At 37.3% G+C, this 24,516-nt stretch overlaps 1 protein-coding gene across 2 annotated transcripts in view; it reads left to right on the top strand.

The window, feature by feature from the left end:
• LOC107730162 (RNA-binding motif, single-stranded-interacting protein 3) overlaps positions 1–24,516 on the top strand; it is a 145,430-nt gene that overhangs the window by 109,341 nt on the left and 11,573 nt on the right. Inside the window, exons 7-10 of one of the 2 annotated variants that reach the window (XM_016540918.1) lie at positions 15,238–15,344; positions 16,870–16,913; positions 19,751–19,847; positions 22,050–22,100. In XM_016540918.1, the coding sequence (XP_016396404.1) occupies positions 15,238–15,344; positions 16,870–16,913; positions 19,751–19,847; positions 22,050–22,100 (299 nt within the window). The remainder of the gene's footprint in view (positions 1–15,237; positions 15,345–16,869; positions 16,914–19,750; positions 19,848–22,049; positions 22,101–24,516) is intronic. The other variant, XM_016540927.1, reaches the window with a different exon arrangement.

Raw genomic sequence — 24,516 nt, 5'->3', positions numbered from 1 at the left:
CTTACAAGCCCACTGACAGTGAGACTGTGAGAGAGAGTACTTACACTCCACTGTCTGTGCTGATGGAAGGGGAGGCTAAATTATAGGGCCTGTCAGTGTGTGAGAGGCCAGGCTGATGTGTGTATTCATGTGAGTGTGTGTGTGCGACATTGAGATGACCCATCAAATTTGGTTCCACTTGACTCGCTAATGCCTGTGAGACTGGGAAATCAAGCTGCCACGGTGCGATACACTCTCTGAGGATTTGTTTGCTTGCAGAGTTGAATGGGGCATGTGTGTCAGCGGAGAGGCCAGAAATCACTAAGGGAGAGACCTAGTTAAAATTCGGAATAAATAAATAAACATTTTTAAATATATTTATTTAAAAATATATATTTATTTATATGTTTAATTTTTAGTGTATTTTATTTTTATTTATTTTATTTATTTATTTATTTTTTATTTTGAAGATGCTCTTTTGCAGCCAGATGGTGTAGTTATGACATCTACCAGCAGGGGCCAAACCACTATAGACAACCATATTGTTCCACAGTTTGAACGTATACTTAATCTATTACAAAGCGCTCTGTCTGTTTACATACCACACCATCGAAATGAAATGTAAGATATCAGTCCCCCTTTCAAGATGAATCTGATGATCTGGTTATTTTTGGACTGTTTTGGGTTCAGTTCTTGCTGTTTTTGTGTTCCAGTGGTGAGGTCATACTGGAGGGGTCTCAGGTAAGGGTTTGTCGGGCCGGCGCTGAGGCGTGGAGGGATCTGGAACATTCTGATGTATTAATGAGTGCTGAGCTGGCTTCTGACTGACGTCTTATGTTTGGATAGTTTGTGCTTCAGACAAGGTGCTCACACGCTATGTGTGGGAGAGAGAGAGGGAGAAATTCTATAAAGGACGTGCTAATGAAGCTGTTTATTTTCCCTGGACTTACTGGCGAACATAATTGGCGCTGGCACATATCGTTCTCTCACATTCTCTGTGTGCCTCTTTCTCTCTGTCTCCTTTCTTTCTTCCCTTTTACTGTATGTGTTCTCTCACTCTCTATATTTAGTGCCGCTTGCTAAGGCATGCATTGCTATTATTTTTGCTCATTCTTTGTGTTGGATAATTCTCAAAATATGGTGACACTCTCAATCACAAAATGATCTTTTCAACAAATTTATCTTGACATTAGCACTAGTAATTAAGGATTTTAATAAATTTTTATTTAATTTTATTATAAAAATGTGTTATATATTTTGCTTTTTATTTAAAGGGGTCATATGACATTGCTAAAAAGAACATTATGTTGTGTATTTGGTGTAATGCAATGTGTTTATGCGGTTTAAGGTTCAAAAAACACATTATTTTCCACATACTGTACATTATTGTTGCTCCTCTATGCCCCGCCTTTCTGAAACACGTCGATTTTCCTGACATGGCTGCATCAACACTGCTGCTGTTCCTGAAACCATGCCTTCTTTCTTTGCGTGCACATTTGGGCGGTGTTATGCAAATCTTCCCACATTGTGATGTAGACATGTGGGGGCGTGTTTAAACAAGGCGTTTTAGGAGGGCGTGGACAAATCTTAACTTTTATAAAGAATATCACTTTGGATTTGAGACTTTAGTCTTTGCAACTTTACAGAGCTTCTTTATGCACCAAGAGCTTGTAACACTCCAAAGAGAAAGGAAAAATTGAAATCGCATCATATGACCCCTTTAAATGTTTAGAATAATTTAATTATTTATGCTTAATAAATACCCTACAATTCAAACATTTGAAGAATTATTTTTTTTTAAGACATATATTAAGCTCACCAAAGCGGCATTTATTTGATCCAAAAATAAAAAAATAATATTAAAAAAAATGTTGTGAAATCTTTAAATTTAAATACCTGTTTTCTCTTTGAATAAATTTTAAAATGTAATTTATTCCTGTGATGGAACAGCTGAATTTACAGCAGGCATTACTCCAGTCTGCAGTGTCACATGATCCTTCAGAAATCATTCTAATTTGCTGATTTGCAGCTCAAGAAACATTTCTTACTATTATCAATGTTGACATTTTTTGTGCTGCTTGATTTTTTCCGTAATAATTCCATGATAATTTTCAGGATTCTTTGATGAATTGAAAGAACAGCATTTATTTGAAATATAAATAATTTGAACAGTAGTGTAATTTACTATAAAATGTACAGAACAATGTTGTGCCAAACCATTTAATGTACAGTAGAATAAAAGATTAAGATCTAAAATTATCCCTTTATATGGGGTTTCTTGAATATTTAATTTATTAATGACTAAAACATCAAGGAACATTTTCGTCACCATATTTTAAGATAATTTTGAATGTAAAATTGGTGGGAAAAATCGCATAGATAGACTTACAATACTTACACCCTAGTAACTGCATAGCAAAACCAAATCAACACTGGTGGCAACTTCTGTACAAGCAAGAAGCACTCATATTTTCTACTAAAACTGTAAATGTGCCATTTATTGTCTCTCACATTTTCCCAAAACCACATCATTTTCTAAAACTACTCCATTTCCAGTTCTCTGCTCGTCACTTCCACAAAACTCACTCAGTCTTTCCTTTCCTTTTCCCATAACCTTTGAATAAGCATGAACCTGTTTATTTTTCTCTGCAGGGACGCGACAGTCGTCTTAGTGTATGAAAGGTGTTTAGATTCGGCTGTGGTGGAGGGCAATGTGAATACCCCACACTCTCTGCTTTGAGGCCTGCTCTGCAGAGCTGAACACTAAGTCAGATGGAAGGCTTTTTCAACGCTCATAAACATGCAAACATGACGCCCGTAACCTCGCATACAGGAAATGCTACATGTTCTCAGGATTCCTCCAGTGTCCCATCACGCCAGCATGTGCATTTAAATCTTTGTCATGTTTTTGAGCTAGAGGAAAGAACACTGGGTCCTGTGCGTCGGTGATCAGTGTGGCAGCGGCGTTTCCAGGGCGACGCTAATCTGGACTCGGGATACTCGCCACAATATATATTGCACAGAGTTGCACAGTTAATCAAGTAAAAAATTATGATTATGTCTGCAGTGATTTGATATTCAGTGAGCTCGTGCTGAACTGCAGGTCTCATGATACTGTGTAAACTTGCATTGACAGCTTTATTGATCATAGCAAGATGGGAGCATTCTATTATTGACGCTTTGCTGGCTTTTGGTGTATAATTTATTCAGAATCTGATAACAGGTTTTTTATTCTGCTAAGAGGGTTGAAGAGAAGTTGACTCTTTAGGCACTGTCTGGATGTACTGATGTGTAAAACAGCAAAACATTCACTCAAAAACATGTGAATATTTCGCCTACATATAAAATCAGACATGCTTCCCACATAAATTAAGTTTTTAATCTTAATCTTTTTCATCATAAATTACGTTTTTTTAAGTTTTTTAAAAATTACTCCTCATTACATTATCAAGAGAAATAATTGTTTTATTTATTTTTTCATAATCCTGCAGCCCTATTTATTTCTATTTTTGTTTTCTTTATGACCGTCATATTGTCAGCATATAAATAAAGCAAATAAATGCACATGATCAGTGTCACAAATTTTATTGTTTGATTAGTGACCTATAGAAATAGTGCAAAATCTTAAATTACTCATATTCATTTTGCACTCGTAAAACATGTTTATGCCCTGTTTGGCCCAGTTTTGCCCTTCGACCCACAACTCCCAATCAATCATGGTTATGTGGCTGACATTAGATCCATGTGGAAAATGATTCTGCTTCTCTCTCACACACATACACATGCACACGTGTGCACCTGGTAACCGGGTCTCCAAGCGCAGGTGTGGTAAAGGGATCAGGTGTTTTGGAAAACAGCTTGAATGTGTGTTAGTGGTTGAGGTGTGAAATTAATATCTTCAGTGGAGCTGCTATAAAGGTCTTGGTTTGTTGCTTATGGCTTAACAGAGTGAAAAATATTCATATTTTTACACTTACTTGCATGTGAAAGAATTATTCACATGTTTGCATTTTCATGCCTTGCATTGCATATGAATCATGTGAAAATATGCACATACGTGTGTAGTCAGAAAAAAAGGAATGTTCTTGGTTAATACAAGTTAGACGCCGACTGAATAAACAACTGACTTTCATCACAATACGAAGTGACAGTAGAATTAGCATCAGATTACCTGCATTTGGCTTCCATGCGTTCAGTTTTTTAGTGTGATATCAGCATGTGAACAGCTTGACCATCAGTCAAAGTGAACACCAAATCGGATGCCCAGTTCTTAACAAATCAATAAATCTGAAGCTAATATCATCAGTAAAATAAGGTGACATGCCCAGCGGGTCTTCAAACTGCGGCAAGTGCACAGAGCCTCTGTCATTTCACACCAGCGCTATCTGGAGAATTCCCCAAACCAAATTTTCTAAAGCGCATTATATTTTGATTTATTCATGCTTTGTTCGTCCTCGACGGTGTCGTGATTGATTTAGCGCTGTTCTGACACAAACAAAGCCGGGCCCAGATAATCGCGTTTACACAAGATAGAATTCTAATGAGGGGGAGAAATTATCTTTCAGTGAAATCTGATCTGGGGCGTTCTCTAATAGCTCTGTCTGCCTCTGACCCGAGAGAGGACAGCAGTCAGCCCCATGGTGGGCTAGTGATTTCAGCGAAGAGCCCGTTAGGAAGCAATATTGCATGTATTTATTTCCATCTTCTTCTTTATCAAGCGTTCATTAGGGCTGCTGGGATGAGTCACTCATGCTTATCCAAATCAGACAGATTTGATTTCATACGCACACACACGGGCAGAAACGCAAGCAAATGCTTTTCAATTAACTGAAATGAGGGAAACATTTTCCTGCGTTTTAACCAGCAAACACGGGGGAGTGGGTTATCTGCGTGCGCTTGTCTGTATGTATCATACGATAAATTACTGCTACATAAGCATCTTTTTTCAACTAAGTTCTGTGTACCACCTGCTTTCCACGAGTGCTAATAGTTAATTGCTGCAGGCAAATAGTGCTGACTTTTGTGAATAAATCTATTACGAGCCTAATTTTACAGTGCGTCTGAAGTCTAAAAACCCCTGAGACGTTTGCAAAACACTTTTACATACACATGAGACACTTTCGCGTGAGCACAGAAAAACTAGATATAAATAAATCCAAAATGGTAAAATACAAGTCTTTATGCAAGCAGGAAAATTTTCGCTTTTATTTATTTTTTCCCCATTTAAATTAATAAAAAGTGTCAATGAGAAATTTGTAATGTTACAAAAGGTTTCTGTTACTAATAAATGCTGTTCTTTTGAACAGTCTATTCATCAAAGGATTCTGATTTTTTAAAAAGCACAGTTTCACAGTGGCGGCTCGTCAGGGGAGGCAGGGGAGGCGCAGCTTCCCCATAATTTTGAGGTGAAAATGGGAAGAGGAGGTTTAACACAGACTTTTAAGAAGGGATGGATGTTTGCTTCACGTGATAGGCCAGGTAAGTGAAATTATATTATCTTGCTGTATGTATGTCGTTTTCTTTACGTTTTCTGACTAAAAGCAACCAAAAAGACATTTTAAAGTGATTAAGCAAATAATAATAATAATAATCGGCAGGGATCCCAGACCAATACAATTATTGTGCCTCCTCTATTTTAAAACCCACGAGCCGCCACTGCAGTTTCAACAAAAACAGAATTATGCAGCACAGCTGTTTTCAACATTGATGATAATAAGAAATGTTTCTTCAGCACCAAATCAGAATATTAGTATGCTTTCCGGAGGATCATGTGACACTGAAGACTGCTGAAAATGCAGCTTTGCCATCACAGAAATAAATTACATTTAAAATATATTCAAATAAAAAAAACATATTTAACAATATTACTGTTTTTACTGTATTTTTATCAAATAAATGCAGCCTTAGTGAGCACAAAAGACTCAAAAACATATATTAAAAATATATTAACATATAAACATATATTATAGACTCCAAATGTATTTTTTTTTTAATTAAATAATATATAATAAATAATTATTTTATTATCAAATTATTACTTTCAAACAAGATTCTGTCAAGTGAACATTCAGTTTGTCTGTCTATTGAGATATCATTCGCATAGAAAGTGTTTATGGTAAAAAAAAATTATATAATTTAAATATATAATGCAGCTATATACTGGTGTAGACTGTCCATGCTTAAACTGGATTGCAAGTGGTTACTTTTACAAAAGTGGTGCAACTGTTTAGTGAATTCACCTCACAGAGAGACAACTTAATGTTATTTTCTGTTTTCATGCGGCGAGTGCATTTCTTCTAAATGAAACATGAACTTCAACCTTTAAACGAGCATGCGGTGAACTGGCTCCTGACCTTGCATTCTGCAGTGTTTTATTAGAGAACCGAGACAATAGTCTGTCTCCCTCTCTCTCCAGTGACCTGCTCTCAGGACGGGCTGTGCAGACCAGCATCCACCAAACCAAAGTCAGACAGGCCCATTAAAAGGCAGGAAGTGGGGAGGCTAAGCTGATTATGCAATGTTTGTATTCTACTCAGAGCGTGTCTCTCTCTCGCTGTCTGTCTCCCTGAATTGTCTCTTTCCTCTTTCCACTAAGGGGAGATGTCAAACAGGCCAGTGATATTTACCCGCTTTAGCCCAAACAAACAAACCAGTGCTCAGAGTAAACTGCTCTCCCGGCACTGATCCAAGATCAGGGCATCACACTGGGAAGCGGTTGTTGCACATTTTATTTGTTGTCATTACTATTAGTATTAGCATGAAGGTTAAAAAGAATGCATGCATTATATTTGAAACCTGTTAGAAAATACTGCAGGCTGTCTTAATTCCTCAAGTGTCCTATTATGTATTTTTTTACATATAGTAAGGGGATTCATGTATTAAAGATATTTCGAATATTACAAAAGGTGGTTTGTGCAAAAATATGAAGAAGATATTAAGATTTTAAATGTTTCCTGAGCACCAACTCAGCATATTAGAATGATTTCTGAAGGATCATGTGACACTGAAATAATGGCTACTGAGAATACAGCTTTGCCTGCATAGGGCTACATTTCATTTTAAAACACATTAATGCAGTAAATAGTCATTTTAAATTGTAAAAAAAAAGATGTTTCACAATATTACTGTTTTTACTAGGGCTGTGTATCACCAGCAAAGTCACGATACGATACAGAGGCCACGATACGATACATATCACGATACATGACTGCACTGAATTTCACCTCAGCAGAATTTAGTAAAACAGCTGTTTATTAAACACTGCTTACTATAGTGCCATTTCTAACTATTGGCAGAGCAGGCAGTTGACCTCTGCATTATGAAGGGCCTCCATAACTGTACCACAGTACAATATAGGTAATGGCATATGTTTCATGTTTACATTGGGCACTCCCCACCAGGTACAATATTCTGATTGTTTGCATCTTGTTTTTAAGCCCATAAATAATAATGTACTCGTTCTAATAAATTTATATTGTAATGTACTCATACTAATATATTTTTAAAAATCACTTACATTGCTGGTAGGTTATCATTGCACAAATGAATACACTCTCTATGTCTAAAAAATAAAAATAAAAATTAGAAGAGTTCTAAACTAATGCGCTGTCTTCTGTATCTAACGCACACACACATGCTCAGTCACTCACACAGATCCCGTTGCGGCCGCACTCAGACATTCAGGAACAAACTTTTTAGCGCTGCCCCGTTTTATCAACTAAATAGCTTAATCGCTCAAGAGCTACATTATCTTTCTCAACAAGGAGCTGGTAGCATCATTGTTTCTAAAGGAATTAAAGCCACAGCTTTACTGTTAATAGAGAAACGCGGCAAAACGGTGGTAATTCATACATACACAGCCTCTCTCTTTCTCTCTCTCATAAATGAACACTCGATGAATTACAATTTTCTGAGAATAGAATATTGAAGTGGAGATCGCTAAACTGCAAGCTTACCGGTGTCTTCAGAAAGCAAGCGCGTTTATCCACAGTGTTGAGAGAGCGTGTGCACGCGGTGGCCAGGTTGACAAAAACAAGTAGCACACTTAGCAGATATTTCCGTATTGCGCAAGTGTGAAGCTCTGTTTCGGGGATTACGTCTCTTTATATCAGGCAACCCAGTTGTGTTCCTCTGCTGCCAGATTAAACCTTATTGTAGCCTATATATGCTCTATTCATTCTTTTTTAGAAACCTCGCACTTTTCTACTCCATTTTAAACGTTGTAAAATTTTAAACAAATTAAGCATGGTCCACTGCTGCACACGTGCCACAATATCGATACAGGGCCAACTGTATCGATACTCGTATCGTCAAATCTCTGTGACGATACATCGTCGTATCGATATTTTGAACACAGCACTACAACTCAACAGTGCTCAAGTGACATAAGATGAACAGGGAATTCTGGAGCGCGTGTGCACATGGTTGCCAGGTTGACAAAGACAAGTAGCACACTTAGCAGATATTTCCGTATTGCGCAAGTGTGAAGCTCTGTTTCGGGGATTACGTCTCTTTATATCAGGCAACCCAGTTGTGTTCCTCTGCTGCCAGATTAAACCTTATTGTAGCCTATATATGCTCTATTCATTCTTTTTTAGAAACCTCGCACTTTTCTACTCAATTTTAAAAGTTGTAAAATTTTAAACAAATGAAGCGCGGTCCACTGCTGCACAAGTGCCACAATATCGATACAGGGCCAGCTGTATCGATGCTCGTATCGCCAAATCTCTGTGACGATACATCGTCGTATCGATATTTTGAACACAGCACAAGTTTTTACTGTATTTGACCAAATAAATGCAGCTTTGGTGAGCTTTCAAAAACATTTTGACCATATGCACATAACTTCATAACAACAATAAAATAAAATAAAAACATTTTAAAGAAATATCATCAAATTCAATGCATCACGCAGAGACCTCTGTGTTTTTCCACTGTTATTTTTTTCTTACAAATTTTAACAATATTTTACTGTAACCATACACTTGCTGTCATATTTTCACCATAAATTATAAGATCATTTTAAATTCATGATGTGTTACATAATTTTTTATAGTATTGACAATAAAATTGCAAGTATTGTTTTGTTACATCTAATAATATACATTTTCTCTTAACCATTTTACATGTTTTTACTGTAGTATTTTTACATTCTTTTTGCTTTAAAATTACAAATCTTTTTTACAGTGTATCATGTGTCTTAAACCTGAATGAATTGTTTCTTTCCATGTCTGTTTTGTTTGAAAAATTATTAGAGATAGCTTTGGTTGGGTGAACAATGAGGAGCCAGAATTTAATTCTGTGCTCAAACCTTCCTCTACCATGAATGTGTGTCTCTGCACAGCGAGCAAGGTTTCTACAGGGAATTGAAATGACGTATTTGGGAGGCTTCTTAATGTAGGAGCGCTGTATTGTATAATGCAGGAGATTTTCTGTGTGTAAAACTCCAGGATAAGGCTCGGCGCCCGTGGCTTCATGTAAAGGCCGGGCTTCCCAATCTCGCAAACAAACGCCCCACATGTATAATACCAGGGTTGTAGTGTTGTTGCGTTCAGTGAATTCTCATGTCTCACAGAGCGTGTGTGGGCTCACCTCACAGCAGCGCTCAACTGTGGGCTGTGTTTTTCTCGGTTTTCTCTCTGTATGTATCATACAGCGGTGGCTGAATGTGAAACCAGAGTACACCGTCGTTCCTGGACCTGAAAGCCACTGTGCCAAGCTGGCAGTGTAACGGATCTGTGTGGTAGGCTGCTATTAGAGCGTGGGCGATGTGTAGACACCAGCTTTGTCAGGGTCACACGCTCCTCCTACGCACTCAGTGCACACCGTTCCAGGGCAAACAGTGCTCTTCCTGTTGGTAAACACCATTCTATCTTTCCTCTCTGCGTGTTCTAGAACAGGGACTTCCATGTGTTGCACATGTACACATGTTGTTTTGAAGGCCATCCGTGTCAAACCAATCTTCCAGTTAAATCGTCATCTTTGAGTAAGAGAACCCTGTCTAACCCAAATGCGGCTAGTTTTGGTGCATCTCAGCTGTAGGGCTGTATGATTTCCACGATGCGGAATCGTAATCACGAAATCCATTTATAAAAGCTTTGTCTACAACACTACATGAAAACCGTGGTGTTTTCAGCATCTGCCGTCTCACTATGAGTGAGAGTACACGAGTACTTCATTTCCAGAGCTACTCTGAGAGTTCACCTCACGAGCATTTCACCATTTCATTTGATAAAGACTATTATCATATATACACCCAGAAATGTAAAGGTCTTTGCTACAACCCACCAAAATAAAAGTTTGATTTAACTTAAAAATATTCTACAAATATACTACTATTGTACAGTACAATGCACGTCTTTACAAGTAATGTAAAGTAACAATACAGTAGTTTAAAAATAATTTGAATTATTATTTCTTTAGGATTATATTGCACAGTATACATTGTGAATATCACACAATTTTTCATCCATTTTTTTATTTTTCTGTTAAATTTTATTTATCCATGTTTTAAATAAACCTCAAAACAGAGGTTAAGTAAACCTTTGTTTTGAACCATTTTGTTTTCCAAAAAATAGAAAGGGTTATTCACATTTCATTTGATTACATTTTAATAGATTCATTAAGTTAACATTTTATCAGTTGATTTGATTACCATTTTTGATAACAATTTTGTATTAAATGTAAAACACAAAATCCAGACAAATTAAAACGGACAACACAGAATTTCTGGAAAAAACAAAACAAAACACAACGCATTGTATAGGACTATTGTTATTTATTTTTATTATTATTTTATTATATATATATATATTTTTTTTTTTATTATTAAATTGTTAAAGTTTTATGAATTCAACTGATAAGCCATTTATTTATTTATTTATTTATTAAAATTGAATTGAACCAATAAAACTACATCTAAATTAGCAGAAAACACAGATTTTGGGATAAATTAAACCATAATTTGTGGGGGGAAAAAAAAACATGTAATAGAACTCTACAGCTTGTTTGTTTGTTGTGCTTGTTTGTTATTGGGAATGAAAGGATGGCAGGTATGAGTGAAGTAACGGAGAAATCTGGCAACTTGAGAGCCATTGTAGCATTGAGGGTGGGAAACTTGGGTGTGGCTTCAGGAATGCCTGCCGCCCACAGTGAAAACTGGAGGTCTGTGGGAGCCCAGCAGGAGTTGGCACGCCGGACGACAGCCATGGATTAGAAACACATGTCTATCTTATATCCCCTCCTTCACATTCCCTCCTTGACTGAATATCTGCAGTGCCGTGACCCAAAGTTAATAAACAGCTTGGAAATACATGTGGTTAGAGCTGTCTGCTTGGGTAAATGTTATGGAAACACTTAAGGACACACAATCAAAATACAATGCAATTGTATAATTCAATACAAAACAAGTTCCATTAACATACTGTGTTTCGTTAAATGACGCTTTCATTTTTGTGTTTGTCTCTACAAGATTTAAGAGAAAGAGAATTAGTTTTTTTGGGAAAACTCCCAAAGCAATGAGAAGCGGCCCAACAATAATCCATATATGCCCCATGAGAAAGAAAAAATGTAAAAATGAGTCAGTGAATTATGAATTTTCCCTGGAATAGTTCGTTACATTTAAAACACGTCATCATGTTTGGACACTTACTGTAATGGTGCTTGAAGTTCCAAGGAGACTCTGATTAAAATATTGGCGCATTGACATGCGTGCAGCGCTGCAGATGTTTCAGTGAGAGTGTGTGAGTGTTTTTGGTTTGCCCTGTGGTGGTTTAAGGAATAGCGTCATGCTTTAGCTCATGAAGTGTGATAAAGTGTCAGATTGAGATGCCTTAACAGCTAGTGTGTGTGTGTGTGTGTGTGTGTGTGTGTGTGTACTTGTACATATGTTTCTGTTTGTGTTGATAGGTTTGAAGCCGGCCTGCAAACCTCCCTTGCCAAAATGTATCACAGTAACCATAGTTTCCACCAAAATACTACAGCTGTGTCTACAAGAAACCTGTGTGTAATTTGGTATTAGACACCACAATCATCAAAATAAAGTAAGCAAAATGACAGAAACCTTCAGAAAGCATTTGGAGGAGATACAGAATAAATTTCTTAGGGTATTAGAGTTTTAACAACTGTGGTAACTACAATTTAGCATTTTTGCTATGGTGTTGCTAGAATGTTGTTATACTTTTGCTAGATATTTTGAGTGGGTTTTGTGTTGCTATGCAGTGATTTTAGCATGTTGTGGTTGTTAGTATGTACTGTCTCAAGTCAAAAGAGCAGTGTAGGTCTTTTTTTCCTGTTTAAAATTCCATGAAAAAAAAGCTTGTGATTTGATTTCAGGTTTCATTTATGTTCATAGCACAAATGGTATTAATTACAGTTTGAAGAGTTAAACTTATATACGCAATAGCTTGTCTTATCTGATTGTGTCTGATGTAGACACATGGCAAGTAAGGTTGTTGCTGGAGGTATTTGTTTTTGTGTGCGTGCAGTATGATTTCCCTGGATGCATACCGGGCCTGAATCAAAAATCAGTCATTCTTAACAAAGGCTCAAAACTTTCCTCGCATGAGTGAGATTCAGCACTTTGAGTTCAGGGCAACCTGACTAGCAAAACAAACAGAGCTAATGCCAAGCAGAGTCTGCTCATAAAATCAGCATGGATTTTCCAGCGTGCTCCAAAAGCAGCTCAAAAACTCCCAACGTTATTTGGCTTCGCTGTTTTATGATGGCGCTGGTTGTTATTTTAGAGTTCGACCTAAACTGTGAGGGGGTTTAATGCAGGGCGTTTCCCACTGTCTCAGCTGAAACACACACACACAGAGACTCATTGTTTTTGAGATAGGGCAAGGGAGAGCTGCTTGCTCAAACATTTTGAGTCTGCCGCAAAAGCTGTGATCTTTTCTGCCGCCTCGTTTTCTGTCTGTCCTTCACAATGGAGCCGCTTGTGTTGTGCTGCCGTTATCAGCGCTGGCCAGCATGTGCATGTGTGTATAATAGGAGGGTGATGACAAGGCTGCAGGTGTAGACCCTGCCTCCTCTGCAGGTGGAGGAGAGACACTTTTACCCCCACCTTACTTCAGCTCAAAGCACACAGAGATCACGTTATGCCAAAAAAATCCTCTTCTCTCCTCTTCTCTTCTCTTCTCTTCTCTTCTCTTCTCTTCTCTTCTCTTCTCTTCTCTTCTCTTCTCTTCTCTTCTCGTCTCGTCTCGTCTCGTCTCGGTCTCTTCTCTTCTATTCTCTTCTCCTTTTGTTTTTCTTATGTAATCTTTTATGAATAATTTATGATTTGGCAAGAGATTTTATATAATTTAGAGAAAATTGGTGTTTATGAGAACAGCTTGTTTTACACAGACACAAACATGATAGATAGATAGATAGATAGATAGATAGATAGATAGAATTTCATTTGAAATATTTTAATATTTAATTTTAAATATGTTTTTCATTTTACGTTATTTTAAAATAATTTTCAATAATTTATAAGACGGAGTCTCATTCAAATGTCTTCTATTTTCTTGTCTCTTTTTTTCTTTCTATTTGATATATTTTCTTCTCTTTATTTCTTTTTTCTTTTCTTGTCTTATTTTTCCTCCTCTCTAAACAATTACTGAACAATTTATGCTTTGGTTAAAGATCTGATATATTTTAAAGAAAATTATGTGTGTGTGTGTGTGTGTGTGTGTGTGTGTGTGTTTGTATATATATATATATATGTGTGTGTATATATATATATACATACATGCATACATACATACAGTATATACATAGTTTCGCTGTTTATCTCAATTGGCTCTTCTCTTTTCATCCCTTGTTTTTATTTTTTTTCTGTCGTCTTCTTTCATCAAATCTTTTCTCTCTGGCATCATGTCCAGGTTTTTTCTGAATAATTACGATCTCGGAATGACTGTTATATTCTGAAATCTTTGTTTTGAAGACTTGATCCCTTGTTTGATGTCTCATTCTAAACAATAGACAAAAAAGAACAAACAACAGCCATTAAATATTCTATTCGGCTACAGAATACATAATGTTCCGTTGAGCCGCTTCAGCTGCTTGTTTTGTATTTGTTTATTTGGTTCTATGCAATATATGCGCTTATTTACGCACAAAGCATCCTCTGCGGTCTGTGATACAACCGCATTCTATTGTTCCACAGAGCAGCTGAAATATCGCAGTGCAGGTGAGAGCGTGCGGAAGAGAAAGTGTTCATTTTTCTCTGCCAAACTAACATACTTTCAGAGGTGACTGTAGAGTCATATCGCCGGAGGGCAGGATTACTCAGAATAGTTGTCTGGACTCCACAAAGCAAAAACTCCTCCTCCTGCATCTATCATTGCTCTCTGCCAGATCCCATCATCCAAGAAGTTTGCGTTCGCTTTAAATGAGTTTTTCTGGTTGCCGAGGAAACCAAATTAAGTTTAGCTTAGCTGTGGCGTACAGGAATTTGTTCAACTGGAGAGCAAAATTTCCTGCTCCTCAAGTGCGTTCGTAGACTTCAGAGAGGTGTTCCACACCCTGCAATTCATATTGCCGTCATGACTGAGCGAGAACATTGAAGTGTTTCGCCTCAGCGCCTGCCATCCTGCTTTGCACTTTTGGAAGAGAACTTTTTGAACTCTCCTCTAGCCTTTCGCGTAAAATGGCCCCTCGGGGTGGTAGAGGAGCCTTCTCGCTTTGCTTTCCACGGTTTTTTTTTTTTTTTTTCATGTGGTAAGAGATAGTAAGCGAGATACACACTTCAGTGAACACCAAAAACAAACAAACAATTTTTTTCGAAACTTTTCAGTTGGCACAGTCAACAGCATTTAAGTTATTTACTGTCGCAATCAGGTCATTTATTATTGTGCAAATATTAAACAAGGTGCTTTGAAAACCTGCCAGGGAAGTTGTTTTGATGGTGGGGATTTGAGAGGATGCCCGTGCCAAAAGTGGAGCCGATGGTCTGAGTTTCGAAGACATAATGGAAAGGGGGGGGGGTGCAGGAAGTCGAGGGGAAATAGTCGAGGGGTGTTGAACTTCAAAAGGTCATTGGATATTCCTCCGCCGCTTTGTGGGCTCGGTGTGGGTGTGATACCTGCGGTGTAACATTTCCCTCTCTGTTCAAAACACACTCCACTTTCTTTGCCGAGGTCATGACCTTTCCATCAGTCGTACTGCGGTTGACCTATGGAGGTATCCGTCCACTCCTCTCTCTCACGCCCTGCTGACTAGCTGACTGATCTTTAATATTCTTCTGTGTTTGTTCCCTCTCCTCCACAGCCCCGACGGAGCCGCTGCTGTGCAAGTTTGCAGACGGAGGACAGAAGAAGAGGCAGAGTCAGAGCAAGTACCCTCAAAACGGCCGACCGTGGCCTCGGGAAGGAGAGGTGAGTGCTGACGACCTTAAAGACCTACCAAACATCCTCGACACGGCTCTGAAAAAATTCAGAATCTATCAAATTCTGTCTATCTATCTATCTATCTATCCATCTATCCATCCATCCATCCGTCTGTCTCTATATATCTATCTATCCATCCATCCATCCATCCGTCTGTCTCTATCTATCTATCTATCTGTCTATCTATCTGTCTGTCTGTCTGTCTGTCTGTCTGTCTTTCTGTCTGTCTGTCTGTCTGTCTGTCTGTCTCTATATCCATCCATCCATCCATCCATCCATCCGTCTGTCTCTGACCATCCATCCATCCATCCATCCATCCGTCCGTCCGTCTTTCTATCTGTCTGTCTGTCTGTCTGTCTATCTATTTATCTATCTAAGCCCATCTGTTCATAAGGTAGTTCATACCTTGGCTTTTCTAATAAAAATTACATTTATATTAATTTCTTTACATTTCAAATATTCTAATTCTACTTCTTAACATCCTGTTTGCTGCATTTGTTCAAATTAATTTCAAATGCAGCCATTGGAATTCAACCTGAATTCAGTTCCAAATGACGAAACCTGATCGACTGTACTTACCTTTTCCACGCCAGCCTCTGCCCCATTTTCTCCGCACATTCCCTTTCTCAGAATACCCAACCCTGAAGAAGGGAATGAGTCGGAAACAAACCCTTTGTTTCAAACATCGGATAGAAGAAAGGAGTGAAAGTAAGGGAGGCGGGAGAAAACATTTGATTGATGGCGTCATCTGGCCATGTTTAAGTTCCCAGTCTTTCGCTCAAGTCCTTTAATCTCTCCTCTCCTGTTTTTATTCCCGCAAAGAAAGTCGCCGTCTGGGTTGGCTGATGGGAAAATGGCGGCAGGGTGAACAACTGGCATTTTCTGGGCAGCCCCAGCTGCTGGCATGACGCGGCGGTTCAGGGAAGCGTGCCCAGATACCGACCAGACCGTGAGCGCCCATTATGAGGAGCTGGCAGCCGCCATGACTTTGGCTGCACTCTCTCATGAAGGCGTATTTCAATATGCAACCCCAGGGGTCCACATTAACTACATACAGTGTCCAGTCACACGTAGGTTAGGTCGATGGTTTTCCCACCAGTCTCCAGGTTTTCTCCCCCGCTGAGGAAAACTTGGCGCTCGACAAGCTGCAGTATATGAGCGTTGTTTATCTGCTCCAGTCCAATACGGGTCTAAGCGGCCAGCTTTCCCCCCTTATTCACTTAGCTAGTGCGGCTCTGTCAACATGAGCTATGCTTTCTGCTGCCTTGTAAATACCAAATAACTTTGTGCTGTATCGAACCCGAGCCCATCTGGTATTACAGCCCAGCACTCTGAGGTAATAGATCCACAGATACAAGTCTCGGCCATGTGCTTTTAAAGATATAAAGAGCACTTGGCCGGCCCCTATTAGATGACCCTGTTCTATTGCCAGCATTACTCAATAGACTTTATAGGATACTTGCTTCACCAGAACGATCTTTTTACTCTTTGTCCTGTCTGTCTTGTGTTTCAGAGTGGCATGGCACTGACCTATGACCCTACTGCAATGCAGAACGGGTAAGAGTCTTTTGTTGTTTTGACTTTTCAATGCTTTTTAAGGTTGTCAGAGGGTAAAACGATGAACTTAGATGAGCTTTAGCGATGAATCCAACCTCATACCAGTGATCCCTGCTAAAAAGACAAGCAATACAACATAAAGTACATTATGTTGTGTTTTAGATGCTATTATTATTATGCTAGTCTAGCATTATCTATGCTAGTTTTGGACTTTTTTAGTTTTGGAGGATTTTTAAAAATGTTTTTGAAAAAAAGTCTCATGCTTTATTTTATCAAAAATACAATATTTGCTGTAATATTGTGAAATATTATTACAATTTAAAATAGCTCTTTTCTATTTGTATTTCAAAGCTTAATTTTCAGCATCATTACTCTAGTCTTCAGTGTCACATGATCCTTCAGAAATCATTCTAATATGCTGATTTGGTGATCAACAGTTGTGCTACTAAATAATTTTGCGATTTTTTTTACTTTTTTATATATAAATAGAAAGTTCAAAAGAACAGCATTTATTAGAAATAAAAATCATTAATAAAGTCCTTGCCTAATAAAATTATTAATTTATTTTAAAAAAAATCTTGCCAACCCCCAGTTTTGAATGGTAATGCATGCATATATAATGGTAAAGGTAATGGTAAAGATGCATATATAAAAATACATATAAATATCAATTCCAACTATAAATATATCTGAAGTTCCTGCTTGGTATTTCATATTTGAAACATTTTCTATTAATAATGTAAATATGCATTTTGAACTATCAATAACTCAATAAAAGTTACTATTTTTTTTATTTATCAACATTAGCAAACATTTTACATTATAAAAACATTTTACAAAACACAAAGGTGGACATTTTAAAAAATGGTAACCAAAAAAAGGCCGTCTACTTCCTGAAGAATATGAATAATCCACCAGGGGGCAGAAGTCATGATATATGATCATGTTAATGAAGAGTCAATTAGCTTAACCACCAAGATTCCTTGACTAACCAGCTGGTTCATGCAGGTTTAATCTGGTCTATTCAGCAGCGTTAACAACGTCTGCGCTGCAGTGAGTAATACTGAACCCTACAGAGCTGTGTTGCACACTGGCACACACACACACAACTACTGTCATAATCAATCTGCATTTTGTGCTATTGTTGCACCGAAGAGTGTAAGTGTTTCGTCAGGTGCTGGTTGCAGGGCAGGAAGATGGGTGCTGGACTAAGGGAAATAAGACCCTTTCAATCTGTCCGCTGCATTGGACGGAAGGCCCAGGGCTCTGTTTCTGATCCGGCACTCTGGGGAAACAGTCACAGTCGTACCTCGGTTACCAGCTCCGGCTCCTTCTGCACCCCTGACTCAGCACTTGCTGTCTGCTGGAAAGAGAACGAAATAAGGAATGACAAAAATATGCAATCAGGGAAAAAGAGGCAGGTTCTGAATTGTAAATAATAGAGCGAGTAGAAAGGACAGAGAAGGGAAGAGAAATGCTTTATTTGTTTCCTTTCTCCTTTCCATCACATTAGTGTATATATATATATAGTGAGTTCATACAGTCTTCTTAATTGTTTAATGGGGCATGCCATCTCAATGTCAACGGGCTGAAGCTAATAGCCGGCATAAATAACAGCATAGTGCTAGGCTAAAAAAAGGATTGCACACTAACGTAAGCTGGTGTGTAAAGCTTCACATTTTAACCCTGCTTCAAAGATTGTGTTACCTTCTTCCTGGACATGCTCTCACTCAGGTCGTCTTGTGTGACTGTGACATAAGGGAGCATGAGCTCTCTGGGGCAGACAGCGTTTCTCTCCCCACGCTCCATTTCTCAGCTGCCAGACAAGCCGATCAATAAAGCCTAGCAACGGAGCTTGCAGATGAAACATGTCCGCAGTAGGTACACAATGATAAATAAAGTCCTGCCCAAGAACTGTAGCTATTGGAAAATGCTGTTGCTCGGGTAACACAGAGAAGTCAACAAATTAACTGTTGTGACACAAGCCTGTGCAGATAAACACACACAACTATACACATAAACACAAGACATGATAATTGTATTGTATTGTTTTCATCATTGATAGATAATTCTTCAGCATTAAATCATTATATTATTTTATTATTATATTATGATTTTTGAAGACTGGAGTCATGGCTGCTGAAAATTCAGCTTTTTGATTTATTTTAAATTCTATTTTAAAATATATTAAAATAGAAAATGGTTTATTTAAATTCATTCCATTTTTTTTTTACTGTTTTTACTATATTTCTGATTAAATAAAACCAGCCTTGGTGCAAGAAAATTATTTCTAGAACATAAAAATATTTTTGTGGAGTAATGGCTGCTGAAAATTCTGTTTTTTAATTTAAATAATATATATATATATTTTTTTTTTTAATATATTCAAATAAAAATGGTTTATTTAAATTAATTTATTATTATTATTATTGTTTACAATATTACTGTTTTTACTGTTTATTTTTTTTATTAAATAAATGCAGCCTTGGCCAGCGTATAAGTCAACTATTTCAAGAACATTAAACATTCTTAATGACCCTAAAAATTTGAAAGTTTCTATAAAATTATATAATTTACTTTAAACTAAAGCTGAAATAAATTATTACAATATTATGAGAAAAATGCGTATCTATATGACAGTATTAAGCATGTTAATACTATTAATGTTACATGTACAAACTTACAATTTCAATTCAATTTAAAAGACTTGTGTAGCACATTTCACAGTTTTCCGCAGACCCTCTCCAAGAAAGCTGGGTGTTCCTGGACCCCAGTTTAAAAACCCTTGTCTTATACAAACAGAAAAGGGTACTAATAGTGTTTTGTGTATCTTGCAGGTTCTACTCCTCACCATACAGCATCTCCACAAACCGCATGATCGCTCAAACGTCAATCACTCCATTCATCGCTGCCTCTCCTGTCTCCACATATCAGGTGAGATCACAGCATATACGCAGCATACAGAACAAACACATGCTGCAGGCAAACCAACTCACACATTTACATTCATACAGTGGCCCTTAGAAACATTTGGACCATCAAGATGTCATATTTAAAATATGCAAGAAAGATAGCACAGTTAAGCAAAAAAAAAGCTGTGTGTTAAATTAATTGAACACTTTCTGGTTAAAAATAATGTAATTAAAGTGTAATTACCTTTGAGAAAAGGTCTAGTAACAATTATTTGCAGATGTTTGATATCTAACACAATGACGTTCAGGCATTTTTAAGTGAAATTTGAGTGCCCAAATGTTTTTGGGGCCATGTATACAAACACAATTACAGTGTGACACAACGCAGTTTGTGTCACACACATACGAGGAGAGCATGTTGCGCTATAGCGTGTTTTCCATCACTCTCCATGTTTGCTGATATGTTAGGAAAGCTTATTAACGCTGTTCTCCAGAGCTGCAGTCAGACGGAGTGAGCAAGCAGTGACTATGAGCATCCTTAATTGATTTGGCTTAAGCTAAACTAAACAAAACATTGCTGAGCGTAGAGAATAGCTAAGCCCTTCAGATCATGTACCTCCCGTCCTCACGAGAACCTCGTCCTCGCGCAAACACACCAACACACACATATGCGAGCACGAGCGCACATATCCCAACCACCCACGCTGACCGGAGCGGCGCCCTAGTCTTCGTTTACGCTCTCGGCTGCACGTTTGTTATGATAAATTCTGCACGCCAGCAAGGTTATCTCTTAATCAAATTGCGTGATATCATGTGCAAAAGCGCCCTGCTGGCCGGCGAATTAATTTTAAATTGCAAGCTGCGCTGAACCCGCCAAAACGAGTTCAAAGCCAAGCTGACGGGAAATCAATGCGCTGCTACATTTATTTCTCCCCTAGAACTTCGAGAATGGAACAAGAGACAACTGTTTCCCTCTCCGGTGAAAGGACAGAGAGAAGGAGAGAAAGAGGGAGAGCGAGAGCATGAATCTTTTAACAGTCGGGGAGAGACAGACAAGGTGTGCGCTTACACATCTTAGTGGACTTAGTAAAAGGACACCGCATATAAATTTAGACACCTACAACCGTTCAAACGCACTTTCACAAAACTAAATGCATACATCCATCCTCTCAGACAGGAAGTGGCCACTTATTCTCAGTTTGCGTGGTGTACTGTAAAAATAATACGTGAGCTTAACAGTGTTATTTTAGTATCATTTTTTATTCTCATTTTCTGTTTTCGTTTTAACTTTTTTTAGTAATTTTGTTGTGTTTGTCTTTTTTTAATGTTCATATAGTTTTATTTCAGTTTAAGTTGTGTACGTCAGTTGTGTGGTAAAAAAAAATAAATACTCAGAAATATAATTTATTTTAATATTATTTTTAGTAGCTTTTTTGTATATTTTCATTTTAGTTTTAGTTTAAGTTTTTGTAATTTGGTTGTGTGCTTTTGGTATTTTTTATTAGTTTAGTTTTTTTATATATATATATATATATATTTATACAATGTTTATTTATTTTTATTACACATTTTTGTTTTATTTATTTCTATCTATTGTGTGGTATAAAAATAATACTCAAGCATATTAGTGTTATTTTATTATCATTTTAAGTACCGCTTTTATATATTTATATTTTCCAGTATTTTTATCAGTGTTATTTTAGTATCATTTTGAGTATCATTTTTTTTTTTTATTAGTTTTTGTCCTTGTTAATTTTATATCAGTTTTAGTTTTATTTATTTTAGTAAGTTAAACTAAATGAAAAGAATAAATGCTGCCTTGCCAAGTTACCAGCTAGCTGATAAATATAAAATATGTTCATTTTATTTTATTTTAGTAAATGTTTATTTTTATTGCCAGTAACGAAAATGTTTTTACAGTTTTAGTTAATTATAGTAACCCTGTCCTAAATGTAGTAATTGTTGGTGCGAGAATTACTATGGCGTTGAGATTAAAGGAGAGATTTTTGGGGTCCAAATCGGCCTTAGATGAAATTGCTGCAGCAGTGCTGTAATTAGGAGGCAATATCGCTGTCTGTAGAATTCCGATCCCTGTGTAATTATCACACTTGTATTACTTGCTCCTGCCTTGGCTGTTCTGTGGGAATCGGGGCTTCGAGGCAGCGGGAGGAGGCATAGGAGGGGATGAGGAGTGAAATTAAGAAATGCTGGTTTCCGCCCACAGGTCCAGAGTACGTCGTGGATGCCTCACCAACAGTACGTTATGCAACCTACGGTAAGTGCTGCTGAGGAGGTGTTCATTTGTCTTGTGTGTGTGTGTGTGTGTATGTGTGTGTTGGGGACGTGAGGAAACAGACAGATAGAGAGGAATGAGGAGAGGTGAGAGTGATTTCGTTTATCTTTTTGAAAGAGTGGATGTTCTGTGAGATAAAACAAACAAACAAAAATGCAGTGGCTCTTTACCCCCATTGCCCTCTTGTGGCCGAGCAAGTAAGCGCGGGACGGGTGAAAGGTCGGAAACTGGGTGTTTTATGTGTGTTCAAAAGGATAGTTCACCCAAATATTTTAAATTTTTTAACACCTTCATGTCAATCCAAATCAAGGTTCTTTCTTACAGTATGTGGAACTTAAAAGGAAAAATGTAAGAACGTAAGATTATATATAAAGAATGAATGAGGACAGGGGCTGTCAGGCTCCGAAATGAAAAAAAAATCATAATAAAAGTGTTTTTGCACAACTCTTGCACTATTTTGTAAGTGTTTTACACTAACAGATAGGATTTAAGTGGTTATTTACTGAAAACGTCTGTTGTCTGCCTCATGTAGAAATGTATGCGAGACAAATTATTTTGAATATGCGCTTAAAGTGAATATCAGTTACGATTTGGTCTTTTCCTCAAATAAAGGAATTGTGTGACTTCAGAAGTCTTAAAATATAGAGCATTAGTCATATGGACCAGGTAATTTCAAACTTTTTTTTTTTTGCCACAGACCCCAAATTATGATGGTCCCCTTGTGAGGGAAGATTTAAACTGATTAATTACTTTATTAAGAATACAAATATTATATGGAACATATTTTGTTTTCATATTTTCAAATATGAAACAATTATCTGGGGAAATGACTGTTACTACATTTCTATTGCATTCCATGTTGAAGAACTTTGTGTTGTTTCTATTTTAATGTACTTTTAAAGTTTACATCACATTAAAAGCTTAATTTGTAATTATGAGTGAATGATGATGCATTTATATACCGTCACCGTCACTCACAGCCGCTCGCACGTGTTTTGCGCATGAGCCGCACGCAGCCCCAAATTAAACTGCTTAATAGACCATCGATAGCTTTAATCGATTGCATCTCTTATCGAAAATTAATCGATCATCGATTAATCGTTGACATCCCTACTGTATATATACATATATGTATATATAAATGAATATTTCATAGTTATATTATTTTTGCTTTACACTACAGTAGGGAAATTGCAATATTTCTTTCCTAATTTCTACACTTAAAAGAGATATATTTTTAATTTGGACTGCAGTAACGTTACCCGTTTAAACCGCTAGCTGTCAACAATTCATACTGCACTTTTAAGCTTTTATTTTGATGGAGACGGCAGTAGAGTTTTATTTTTACAGAAAACTCCAGCTTCAGTGAAAACCTGCTTACTTCACTAAAGCTGGAGTTTTCTGTCAAAATTGTTATAATGAGATGATTCGTGCTGAACACAATACCTGAACAAAAAGCGATTTGAGCAGTGAGTGGATTCTAACTTAAAATCTGTAATCGATTGACAGCCCTAATATATATATATATATATATATATTAGTGGCATCCGTTGCTATGGCGCAAAGAGCACTCCGTTCATAATCACTAAAAAGCTGTCACTCATCTTAGTTCATCGCAATCTCACAAAGATCTGTTATTATCAATAAAGTTCTCTATGCTGCACAACGAATCTCTTATTTACATTGTCAACACTTTGTTATAATGAGATGATTCGCTCTGAACACAATACCAGACCAAAAACTCCGGCGATTTCAGCAGTGAGTGGATTCTAACTTAACTCTGATTTTAGAAATCAACAGATATGTCCGTGATTGGCTACATTGCTCAACGCTGCAAAAACACGTTGAAATAGAAATCAATCTCCAGAGCGCAAACCATAACGCACTGGATTGTTTGCCAAATCTGCAATAAAATGCCATTAATACAGCTTTAACTGAGGGTGCTTTTGATTTCGTTTGAGGACCCCCATAGAACCGGGCCTGTTAGGAATTACGCAAATGTGAAAATAAAGCATAACTGGTGGCCGTTGCGTTCCCAAACTCACAGCACATGAAATAAACAAGTTCACTGCATTCACTGGGAACTGAGCCATTCTGAGGCACGGAAAACACCGGATCACGAGCTGATCGCCTGAACGAAGTGCGAAAACAGACTTCATGAAGGGATTGTGCTTTCGGTTTAGTTTGGTTGACAGATACTTTGCCAAAGCATAATGGCCCAAAACTAAACTTTAGAGACCTTTTATGTTAGAATAAGAAGTTTAAATATATTTGAAAAAACTACACTTTTTGCCCAGAAGACCTATCGTTTCATACCGTCATGTGACCACGATGATATCGAGACAATTTTGCTAGCGCGATACCATGAAATTGATAATACCATTACATCCCTAATATA

Source organism: Sinocyclocheilus rhinocerous, unplaced genomic scaffold (genome assembly GCF_001515625.1).
Source record: "Sinocyclocheilus rhinocerous isolate Xijiao unplaced genomic scaffold, SAMN03320098_v1.1 scaffold2448, whole genome shotgun sequence".
In the NCBI taxonomy this organism is placed as follows: domain Eukaryota; kingdom Metazoa; phylum Chordata; class Actinopteri; order Cypriniformes; family Cyprinidae; genus Sinocyclocheilus; species Sinocyclocheilus rhinocerous.
This window is presented reverse-complemented; position numbering and strand designations above follow the sequence as displayed.